This window comes from Acomys russatus, chromosome 3 (genome assembly GCF_903995435.1).
Source record: "Acomys russatus chromosome 3, mAcoRus1.1, whole genome shotgun sequence".
NCBI lineage: Eukaryota > Metazoa > Chordata > Mammalia > Rodentia > Muridae > Acomys > Acomys russatus.
This window is the reverse complement of record NC_067139.1, coordinates 956,570-968,883: the sequence shown is the minus strand read 5'-3', so window position 1 is coordinate 968,883 and position 12,314 is coordinate 956,570. Positions and strand designations below refer to the sequence as shown.

Below are 12,314 nucleotides of genomic sequence, written 5' to 3'. Positions count from 1 at the left end.
GGAGCTCAGGAACTGACAGTTTAGGACACTAGTGTAGCGCTCTGTCTTTTATTTATTTATTTTTAACAGAATCAATTCACTTTATTTTTCTTGTAAAAACCCTTATGTGGTAGCCAGAGCTGGAGCCTGGATCCTCTGAACAGACACTCTGGCGTGGGTTTTCACAAGATGATCAGTGAATTCCTGATAAGGAGACTTGGCACCCTGGGCAACTTTGCCAAGGCCACTATTGATGCCATTTCCAAGACCTACAGCACTCTGTCTTTTAAACTCCACCTCAACCTCCCTTCCAACCGCCCCACCCAACCTTACATAGCAGAGATGGTTAGTAGGGAGCAAGGGGGTCCCTTTACTTCTCTCAGCTGTTTAGGGTCACTTGGGTTCTTTTGAGCAATACCTGTCTCAGCCAACAGCACCAGCCAAGTCTCCCCCAGGCCACTGCTCCTCGAAGCCTGTCTGCTCCGCGCTGTCTCTGGTCTCATCACAGGCTAATACTGCATGCCGCCACACCCTCTCTGTGCTGATTTATATCCTCAGACCCTAGACTATGCCCCTCTCTGTGCTGCCAGAGGAAGGTCTTACCAGCTGGCAAAAGTCACACCCTGCTGGTGTGGAGAAGCTAAAGCTCAAACTAAAATCCCACACTTGGGATTAGAACAAAACCGTATTTACATAACACAACTGAGTTTACAACGAAACTCAAACTTGCATTACACACTAGTTTGCCCTGAGCCTATTGGGGAAACCTGGAGTGCAATCTTGGGAGTGCAAGACGTCTGAACAGCTGGTGGAGCCAGCACGTGGCCATCTGCTTGTGGGTAAGCTGTAGGCAAACTTGAATTGACCCATGTACACACTAACCAAACTGTGCGCCAGAGTGTATGCACTTCTCACAGCCTGTTCACACGGACTCTCTTATCTCACATTCATGATTTAGATGTGATAAAGCTCAAGAATATTAGGTATGGGGCTCAGCTGATGTAGCAGAAAGGCTGAATCAGGTGCAAGTTTTCTGCCTAACTCTTCGGGAAGTGGGGGCTGTCTTCAAAAGCAAGGGCCATTTATTTCTGGCCAGGACCCCAGCTCTGCTGTCAGCCACCAGGATTCCGTGCAGATAGGACAAGGAGTACTGAAGAGGAATGACAAGGGCCACACAGTATGCAGATGAAACTCCTCTTTGTGGGTCCTTGTTTTCTTACCTGTATAACATAAGGTGAGCTATAGTCTTGAACATTCCTGGACTCTGATTACAAAAGCTGTGAATCTGTGCCATCACCCACTTCCTCTCAAGTGACATCACATTTGTTATCCAACTACCTCACTGGCTGCAGTGATTGGTAGAGTGCAGATTTGTTAGATAGCTTCCAAGGCCTCTATAGATTATGAACCCAGCTCTTCCACCTTCTTCCTCCTTACATGCCGCAGTGAACATGTGGGAGCAAGGAAGTGGCTCTTGAAGTTGCATATGAGGGCCAGGTGTGGCGTTCACACCTTTAATGCCAACACTGAGGAGGCAGAGGGAGGTGGAACTGAGCTGAAGGCCAGCTTCTATATAAGCTGGGGCTACACAGACAGAGCCTCTCTAAAGCAGAAAGAAAAGGTTACAGATTAAAATCACAGTAGTATTTTTTTAAAAGATAATATACAATACTACCCCAGGTGAATTAGGGCACCTTCGGTATGGCAACTGGCAAACTGGCTGGTTTAACAATGCCTATTGGATTCCTTAAATAGTATATAGAAATATAACAACCTAAAATCATCACTCTGCTTAAGGCTTTCTTTTTTGGATTTAAGGCTCGGTTTGGCACAGTACTGAGGATTGAAACCAAGTCTTGAGCATACTAAAGCATATGTTGCACCTCATCACCATTAAGGGACTTTCAGTTTTTAAAAGGAAAGCGCTCCCTTTTGGGGTATCAATATGAGCCCTTGTCATAATACAGGCTGCGTGTACATATTCTCAACAGTCATCACATACAAGATGAACTAAAGTTACTTAACCTTCTACAAACAAAATCAAGGATTCACAAACTATGGCATTTTATTTCAGAGCCTTTGCTTACATTTGTACAATATATTACATAATTCATCATGTTTGCAGATCCTAATATATACTTTATAATTTTATTCTATAAGTTTTTTTCTCCAACATTTTGCTGTCAACAAATCTTTACAGTCTGTACAAATCTGAGTAATTTGAAACCATTTTTCAACAAAATTAGTTACTGTAAGCACACACTACAAGACTGAAAATGCTTTTCTTAGAAAGGTTGAATGTAAAGGATTAAGGATTCTGACACATTAGCATCTACAACAAAACGCTTCGAGATTCTCACATGTATTGCCAGAAAACAAATAAAACATGCCAGCCCCATTCAAAAAAAAAAGCACACAGAACCACAATTAAAACAGTAAAACAGTCTGTACAGTAAAGTACTGTGTATTAACAGCTCCAGGTTTTAAATAGCTTCAATGAACACATCGCAATATACAAATGTCTTACAAAGGTGGGGAATTAAATACAAGTGCCAAACAGAGATTGGAATCATACAACATAAAGTCAATACAAGTGAAAACAACTTGGCGTTCATTTTGCAGTTTATACAAGGCATTTAACTGTATAGGCCTACTACCCAATTAACTATTTATACTTAAAATAACAACCATCTTTGTGAGATAGGTCATATAAACAACCATGAACCATTTTAACAGTTTGTTCCTGAAGTCTTTTTGTTGTAAGCTCATAATAAAATAAGCAATACAAATGAATTATCTGTATTTAAGGGAAAAGAAACATTTACAAGAAAACACAAAAATATAACTGTTATAATTCATTATGAATAAATATACACTTTGAACTGGCTAAGTACAATCTTTATACATTGTTTAAGATTTAATACAGTTTATTAGCCATTTTCTTTTTTCACACAATGTATTATATCAAAATTAAAAAAAAATACTGATTTATAGAAAAATGGCAAAGTACAGTAGTCCCGTTTCAATTTGAAGGGGCATGAAAAGCCACTACAGACCTTTTAGCCTAATTCAAACCTGTAAACATGTTCAGTCATTTTTAAAGAGAATCTTTAATATTTGGTTACAGGATGATGTCTAATAATATCCTGTTAACTGCAGGTTTTGAATTTGTTACATGTGCTTGACTTATACAATTAAAGTCACCCTAAGGTGACTTGCTTTAAAAAACAATTAGCTTGTACAAATGAAAATAGGTTCATATTTTTTAATAAATGAATGGAAAAATATCAAATGTTCCAGCTTTAACAAAATACAAGGGAATACATATACAGTGAGTCACCTCACGTGTTCTGCCCACCTGTCTCTGCTCACTGTGTTGTCTTAACAGGCAGGGAAAAGCCTCCTCTGCCACAGTGGAAGGCCTTCAAGTTACCAGACACGCAATTCCCAGACAAGTTGGAAACAATTATTGCTTGAGGAAAAGCAGTTCGTTGTACTTTTTCTTCATAAAAAAGTGCACTTAAGTGCCAAGTCAGCTTGTCAAGAAACAATTTTTAAATATAAAATAGTGCTTGTCTGATTTTGTGTGTATGGGTATGTGTGCCACTGTGCAGTATAAAAAAAGACGTGGCCAACAACAGCCATTAAGTGCAAAGTGCTCTAGCAAGTCCTGCTGTCACCTGCACTCAACTGACACTCCATTCTGTGATGCACTGGACATAGACGGTTCAGCTAGTGTCAACATAACAGCAGCTGTTATGGAGCTGGATGAGGGAGAGGAGGAGGAGGAAGATGTAGCAGCACCTGAGGAAAAGGAAGAGTACATGTGAGGCTACACAGCGGGATACAACGGGAACAAGCAACTGCTAGTCTTCAGCCTAAAGTTATCTTGTGTTCTCCAAATTCACCTTGTAAGAGCTATCCCTGCTCAATATAAAGAAAGGGAAAGCCAGTGTGTCTCAGGCAGCAAGCCACTGCCCGTTTTGTGTAGAGCACAGGTGGTATAGTGGTATAGCTCAGTGGCAAAGTACCTGCCTGGATTACAAGGCCACTGTGTCTATCCCTAGCCCTGACATGGAAAAAGAAAAGCCAGGGGAAGAGGGAGGAAAGGAGTTGTGCATTCACACTGTAGAATAACTTTACTCACTAAATACCCAAACAATTTTGAATGAAACAGGGAAAGTGCCTGCCGTTTCTGCATCTTTCCGCCATTCAAGTTTTCCTATAAATTCACATGGTGCTAAGAATAGGGAGGCTGAGACCTCAGAGATACCTTGGCATCTGACTATGTAGCACAACTACCTGACTTGACCACCCAGAACCTACAAGGTGGAAGTGGAGAAATGATACCATGATGTGTCCTCTTGACCTCCACATGCACTCACATGAAAGTTTAAAAAGAATGAGAGGCTTACTACATAGTACTGAATAACCTAGACTTTACTATGTACAGCAATCTGACCTAGACCTTGGAAACACCACACCCCTGCCTCTCAAGTGCTAGGGGGCAGTATGTGTCAGACAACATAGTGAAAGATCATGTTCCATCCAGATCAGCTCTATTTCTTTTTCTTTTCAAAGTTAAATACTACTACACTCTACCTATAATAACTTCTTTAATTAATAAGCTTTTGTTGTTACCAACACTATAGTATTTTGTGCATTACAAATACAATTTTATTTTATTTTATTAAGACTGAGCCTAAACCCACTAAGTAGCCAAGGACGGCCTTGAGCTCAAGATCCTCCGGATTTTATTTTACCAAGTGTTGTATGTGCCACCACACCCAGCTACTAATAAAAAATTGAATGTCTACTTCATTCATTGGCATGAACATACAGTTAGTATTTTCCATCAGCAATGTTACTAATTCAACATTAATTGATTTACATCTTGATTGCATACAGCTTCAAGTCACTCTAAGCTACGACCTGAACTACAAAACAGTCTCCACTGTTGCTCCTAGAGTTTATTTTCCACCCAGCATGTCATTTCCCTGTCTGAATGTTTCTAACAGCTTTGTACTCTGCTTGGAATAGTACTGCAGCCCCTCACTCTAGCCCATGTGGCCCTACATGACTTGCCCTCTACTTGCCTGACTAGAATCTCTACCACTTTCAAACCACAGTGGTTTTCATTCTGGTGTGGAAAGGAACCAAGTATTTTCTCACCTAACTTGGGGTTCTCCTACCACCTCATCATCCTGTAGATATCTGTCTAGAAGCATTTACTGTGTTATGCCATTGGCATGTGGGATGGCTGCTAGAGATGCTGCTAAACATCCTATGATGTAGAGGACAACTATAGGAAAAATGATCAGGCTCAAATGCCAACAGTGCACATTTAAGCAATCCTGTCTCAAGGACACCTGCTAAGGACTTCTGGTACGAACTGAGTCATGCACTACCCAAACTCCATGTTATAGCCAAAACTGCCAATGTAAAAATAAGTAAAACTCATAACTGTAGGGCACTAGTACAATCCAATGGATATCCTTATGTAAAGGAGACTCAAGAGACCTTTCTACATCCACCATAGATGTTTCCATAGGGTAAGAACGTAGCAAAGGCAGCCTACACACTCTGTCCCCCCACCCCCACGGTAGGCCTCCAAAAAAACAAAAAACAAAAAACAACAACAACAACAACAAAATATAAGTGTTGACTTTGAACTTCAAACTCCTAGTACTGTGAGAAAGTAAGTTTCTATTGTTCAGGCCATCTACTCTGTCATGGTATTTGTTATGTCAGCCAAGCAAGAGTCTGACATCAGGACTGGAAAGATGGCTCAGAGGTTAAGAGGACTGTCTTTTCATCCAAAGTTCCTGAGTTCAACCACATGGTGGCTCACAACCATCTGTAATCTGATCTAATGCCCTCTTTCTGTCCTGCAGGTGCACATGCTGGCAGAGCACTGTATACATAACAAATAAATCTCACATCATTTGTGAGTTTGACATCTCACATCATTTCTTGTCATTTAGGTCTCAACAGAAATGTCCTGGCCATACACATTCTAAAGTAACCCAAAAGGAAAAAAGAAAGCTATTACACTGTTGAAGGGAATGTCAACTACTACCACTATAGAAAACAACATAGCAGACCTTAAAAAATTACAAACAAAACTATCACATTATGCAGAAGGCAGGAAAGTACAGTGCCTAGGAAAACAGAGAGGCAAGGAGATTAGTTCATGGTACAACATCAGGACCAGATGGAAGCAATACATTTTAGTTACTCACACAGTGACAGTCAATAATACTACAATGATTCAGAACACATCCGAGATAGGATTTTGAATGTTTTTGTAACAAAAAGAAGATAGACAACCTAAATTACTATGAAGGAATCACTCTGTAAGTATGGGTGTACTAAAATACCATACTGTGCCCATTAGATGTGTGATTATTTGTCAAAGTATCCTTTAAAACAAAGTCATTACAATAATATCTGGCACAAACATTTGTTGAATGAGCATGCACAAATCAAAAGTTCTTATGATCTATGCGTTATGCTAAACAACTTCTTTTTGGGAAGACAGAGTCTAGCTATGTAGCCCAAACTGACCTGGTCTCCTGCACTTGCTGACTCTACTTCCTTAATGCTAGCACTATAGCCATTTGCCACGCAGTGAAGGCCCTACTATCCCCATCTTCCTTCAGACTGAAGGTGTACTGTGAGACCCATGTGAATGAGCACTGTGACGTCATATCAGATGAGGCTGACAGTAAAGAATTTGCCTAAAGAAATATAGACATAGTCCTTACACACCCACAGTGTAAACTGACAGGATTAAGGAAGAAGTACTTACTTTCTCTCTCTTTCTTCTTTAAACGTTTTCTCCTCCTATCAATAGAAGCTACTTCAGATTTTAATGACAGATAATGCTTTCTGATTTCTTGCAATTTTTCTTGAAGAATTGAGATACGTTCAGCACTTGTCATATTTTCCAAGTCCGCTGTCAATTTAAAAGATTCGTTAATATGTATTTTGGGAAAAAAATTTAATACAAACAACAACAACCAAAAAAAAAACCAATATGGTTTTAGAATACCATCTAAGATAAATAAACTACAAGAAACAATCTTTCAGGTGTGATGGTGCACACCAGTTATATCAAATAAACCACAAAAAAAAAAAAAAAAAAGACATCAGAATATTTGATTTCTAAATTCCCCTATTTCCTGCCCTCTGACTACAATAATAGCCAGACACAAATGAAATGCACAACATAGGATTTGTTGATTGAGCACATACAAACCAAAGACCTTATGATCTATGCTTTATGCTAAAATTCTTTTGGGCAAACAGGATCTTTCTATGTAGCTGACATGGCCTCCCATTCTTGCTGTCTCTTGTCTCTGGCTTCTGAATGCTAGGACTATACTCATTTGCCCCTACTGCCAGGCTCTGCTCCGTTTTTAGGTCATACACAGCAACACCATAGCATATCAGTTAAAAATAGTCAATGTAGCCTGGCTATATATGGTGTAGGGCATGGTGGAGCACACCTTTAATCCCAACACTTGGGAGGAAGAGGCAGGAGGATATCTATTAATTAGAGGTCAGTCTGTTTACAAAGTCAATTCCAGACAGACCCCTGTCTCAAAACAAACAAACAAACAACAACAACAAAAAAACAAAAAACAAAAAACAGTTATGGGAGCAAAGGCTTGAGACTCCAGCCCTCAAGCAACTAAGGCAGGGGAAATTGCCTCCAGTTTGAAAGCAACCTGATCTACACATTGAGTACCAGGCCAGAAAGGCTATATATAGTAAGATCTTCTCTCAAAAAGCAAATTTATATTTACAAAAATGCAAAGACACCAAAAGTTTAAAATTGAATTTTGGAGAGAAATGGAAGGGAGACAGGGTCTCACTTTGTAACCTAAGGAGTCTTAAACTCTCAATCTTCCAGTCTCAGGCTCCTGAGCTCTGGGATTATAGGTGTGTGCCCTTATGCCCAGCTCCCATACTATTTCTTTCTTTAAAAAAACAGTAAGAAAAAATTATTTTTATGATTTTTAATTCTGTAGGTGAGGTCTATGTTTCTGAGTGCAGATGCCTGAAGAGCCCCCACTGAATACCAGGCATGTGTAAGCGGCCCGTCACCGGGGATGGGAATTGAAGTGCCATCCTTGGGAAAAACTGTTCTTAGCCAGTAAGTCATTCCTCCTGTACCTCTAGACTGTTTCCAAGCAGATTCTCAACCTCACACACTCTCAGTGCTGGTCAGAATGTGTCTTAATATTTTCTTCCAGCAATCTGTTCATTCCAGTCAGGAACCTAGTAAGCTCTTTCCTACACCACTGTCACGTCTCTTGGGCTCAGTGTAGCTTCTTTTTTCAAGCACTGGCATCAGGAGTAATGAAGACACAATGCCTACACCCTAAACCACATATGCACTTACCCATCTGAAAGCTCCACTTGTAAGCTTTGGGAAGCCGGCTACTGGGTTCCTTGACATCAGGGTCTTTATCCCCGTTCTTGCCGCCACACTTTCCAGGAGACTGTACCCTTGCAGGAGACCTACTACTGTGGGATCTCATTCCACTGGGGACTGATTTCACTGCCTGAGTCTTAGTCACACTTTCACCAGCTGAAAGTTCTTCACTGTCACTACTGTTCGCTGAAAGAGAAATAAACCATCAATAAACAAAAGTTGGTCAAGGCAATTGACCACTTGCATTTTCTACTATAGAAAACAATCTACCTAGATAACCTAGAAAATCAATGTTGAAGATTTAATTTAGTTCAGTCATATAATGCTTGCCTAGCAAGCCCTGGGTTCAGCCCCCAGCACTGGAAAAATAAAACCTAGTAAAGTCACATGGAAATGCAGACATGTCTCAGCCAAGGAAAACAAAAGCCAAAGTCTTCCCAGTACATTGCCAATAGGTATGAACTTGTTGCACTAACCTCCCCTTTGGCTAGCTCCACTATGAAATACAGTAAGTCCACATGTGGATGTCCCCACATATCCAAACCACGATGTTCACTCAGACACAGTCTCTTCCCTAGTTAAAGAGCTTTTTACTCTGCTGGAATATAACATTTCTTGCAGCAAATTTTTCACTTTAGTAATCTATTTGTACATAGCAAATGTTCCAATTCCACTGCCACAGTGGTATGTCATCACTGTCACTGGAGAATTTTTTGGGAAACTACACTGACACAGGTAATGACTTCCTTAAGCTTGTTTCCTAGAACTCATCACCACACTCTCTCTGTGGTCAACGTACCCTGGAGTTTATCAGGAATTTGCTAATTAGACTTCAGTGCTAGAGCAGATGAACTTATCCCTGAGCACTTGCCATGCGGCTGGATAGGGCTTGTTCAGCTATACATGTCCTTTTCCTGGATACCAAGTACTATGTTAGTTTCCCTTACAGTGATTACACTCAGAAATGCTCAGAGAACAGTTAATGCACCCGATTGACCAGGACTGAAGTCAGGTAATCAGTGAGGACACTACCATCAACTGCTCTAGACAAACTTACTTATTGACTCTTTGAAAATGATCCTTTCTGAAAATGGCATTCAAATGGTAACACTGAGGACAGAAATATTACAGTGTAATAAAAACGTATTGTAACTATTCTATTATTTATATCAAGTGATCTAGAATCAATTTGGCATATATTAATGGATTACTCTTTAGCAGCACCCAAGTAGGGGCTTGAAGGTGTTGAAAGTGCTCAAAACTGTAAAGATGCACCTCCTCCCCTGAGAGTAAACAACCAATGACACTCCTATACACACATCTCAATGACTCTTTCCCCAGTCCCCACTGCCGCTCTGGAACCATAGCAACTCCTAACTAAGCCACCCAAGGCTTGGCCCCTTTATGTGCTGTGGCCTGCCTCAGCCTGCCTGACGCGGCCTTGCTGAGCACAGCCACCCGGGGCCCCGAAGGATGCCATATTCACCGCCTGGAAGTCATATGGGCTCAGCAGAAGCTCGAGGAGCTGACCGCGTAACCCTTTTCTGCACTGCAGTGCAGCCAAGGCCGCTGCTAGCAAAGGTCAGGCAGTGGAGGTGGCAGGAGTCTCAGAAGAGCAGCAGGGGTCAGTGTGGGGCACCTGAAAAAAAATTCTTTACATATTTTCCACTTCTTATTTTGTCTACAAAAAATAATAAATAAGTAAACAAAAGATCAAATGCGCAGCCCTCAGGAGAAGCAAAGCATTATGGTCTCTGCAGGCAAATGAATTGTGCCTGCCAGTCTTAAGACAGAGCACTCTTTGTAGAAGTACTGCTTGTGATTGCACTCATGTAGCACGGTTTGGGAACCAAAGTGTAATTTCACAGACTGGAACTGTGCCTATGACATTATTTATCTCTGCGGCTGTTCTGAAGAATTATAAACAATCCACTTCACTGTAACAGAAGTACACATAATACATGTAGGCACTGTGAGCATGAAGGTAACTGAGCCATGATGTCTGTTCCATCACTCTCCAGCAATCAATACCAATATGGGTTTAATCCTAGACTTTACCCACGGTTAGAAAACTCCTGAGGCGTGGTCACACATAGTCCAGGCCAACTTTGCATTGGCTACATAACCCAGAATGGTTGTCAACTCCTCATTCCTCTGCCTCCCAAACACTAGCATTACAGGTATGTTCCACCTGTTCAGATTGACTTTTTCTTAAGGTTATGAGAAAAAAAAAAAAAATCAGTATTTAGAATTGTCCCATAACCAAATGACGTTTTAATGAGAGGGAGAGGTGTTCAACTATTATTTTTGTATCTTGACACTTACTGCCTTTCCCCTTCTTTTTGTTGTTCACCACGGTGGCTTTATGGCTTCTCTTCTGCTTTTTTGACGAACTTCCTCCTCCCTGAGAATCTCTCACTCTTTTCTGACCTGTACAGGCTGTGATGAGAAATAAATTAAGTAGTAATACAAAACAGAAACTTGCTTTTATATTGGTGGGACTGAGGACTGAGTCTGGGGCTTCACAGTACTAGGCAAATGCTCAAGCATTGTCCTACACATCCACTCCAGTAACCCAATCAGAATCAGACATTCCCTAGTTGACTACTTAAATATTTAAAAAAAAAAAAAAAATCCTCAAACAATACATTTCTATGAGATTAATATAAATTATCACAGAAGATATTCCAAACTTTTAATTAACTGTCATTAATGAAGCTGAGTTAGCCCTTAAAAATTAAGGGCGACTTTCAGAAAGGTAAGGTACATTCTTCTTAGGAAAATCAAGATTGAAAACGCTGTCAGCATAGTGCTTCAGCTTATGGGTCTAGTAACTCAATATAGGAATATGCTGAAACTTGTTAAGACTCAATAAAACTCAGGTATTATGGTTTTGTTACAAGTTGAAATGTTTAAAAAGTGATGTAATTTTGAATGATATGCTATGGAGGCAATTAAGGCAGGATGTCGTGTAGCTTAGCATGGTCTCCAGCTTCCTATGTAGCTGAAAATTACCTTGACAACTCCTGGTTTATGTCTCCACCTCCCCAGTGCAGTTTACAGGCCTAAAATATGGCGCTTTATAATACAGTAACTGGACACAGTTTGGCATAATTCATACTTGTTTTATGTGCACTGGCTAACTAACATGCATACAATGTACAAACTTAGAACATGATCTAAGATCCACCTCATGATTTTGGTGTGAAATGACCTGCAAGGAGTATTATAAACCAACATCATCCTTTCTTAAACTAGCTCAAGTGCTCGAGTGTTTTCTTTCTTCTTCATAACAAGGTTTCTCTCTGTAGCCCTGGTTGCTTGGGAACTCTCTCTATTGGCCAGGCTAGTCTCGAACTCACAGAGATCAGCCTGCCATTGCCTCCTGAGGGCTAAAATTGAAGCCATGTGCCATCAATGCCCAGCTCAAGTGTTCGTTTTCAATGAGAACTTCCCTCATGCTGCAGATTCACAAATTCATCAATACTCCAAACTGTAGCATTTCTGTGCACTACTGTGTTATCTTTAGTTCTTGTTAAGCAAGCTTCTGTATCTTTTGAATTATACACAATCTCTTAAACTACCCAAAATAAGTGTTTAAAAACAAAAACAGAAATTCAGAGATTGCTTCCAATTTCTAACACTATAACACATCATATAAAAGTATGCCATGCTTAGCACCAAAAGTGTTTCTTGCTACTCCTGTTACCAATAGTGAAATTAAGCTGCAGTTTAAAAATATGGCTTCTTTGGTTGAAAAATAGCTGTTTGCTGTATGAAATTTGTATTTTTTACTAAATAAGTTTATTAAAATGAGGTTGTATGATAGGTATCTAAGAGTCTATTGAATCATAACTAATAAAACAATTCAATAGTCCTTTGATTTGATAAT

At 40.1% G+C, this 12,314-nt stretch overlaps 1 protein-coding gene across 1 annotated transcript in view; it reads right to left on the bottom strand.

Moving 5' to 3' along the window:
• Positions 1-2,026: 2,026 nt before the first annotated feature.
• Arid4b (AT-rich interaction domain 4B) overlaps positions 2,027-12,314 on the bottom strand; it is a 118,872-nt gene continuing 108,584 nt past the window's right edge. The window contains exons 21-24 of the mRNA XM_051167913.1: positions 10,748-10,861; positions 8,390-8,608; positions 6,791-6,937; positions 2,027-3,783 (exon numbers count right to left, since the gene is read on the bottom strand). Of these exons, the coding sequence (XP_051023870.1) occupies positions 3,656-3,783; positions 6,791-6,937; positions 8,390-8,608; positions 10,748-10,861 (608 nt within the window). The 3' untranslated portion in view covers positions 2,027-3,655. The remainder of the gene's footprint in view (positions 3,784-6,790; positions 6,938-8,389; positions 8,609-10,747; positions 10,862-12,314) is intronic.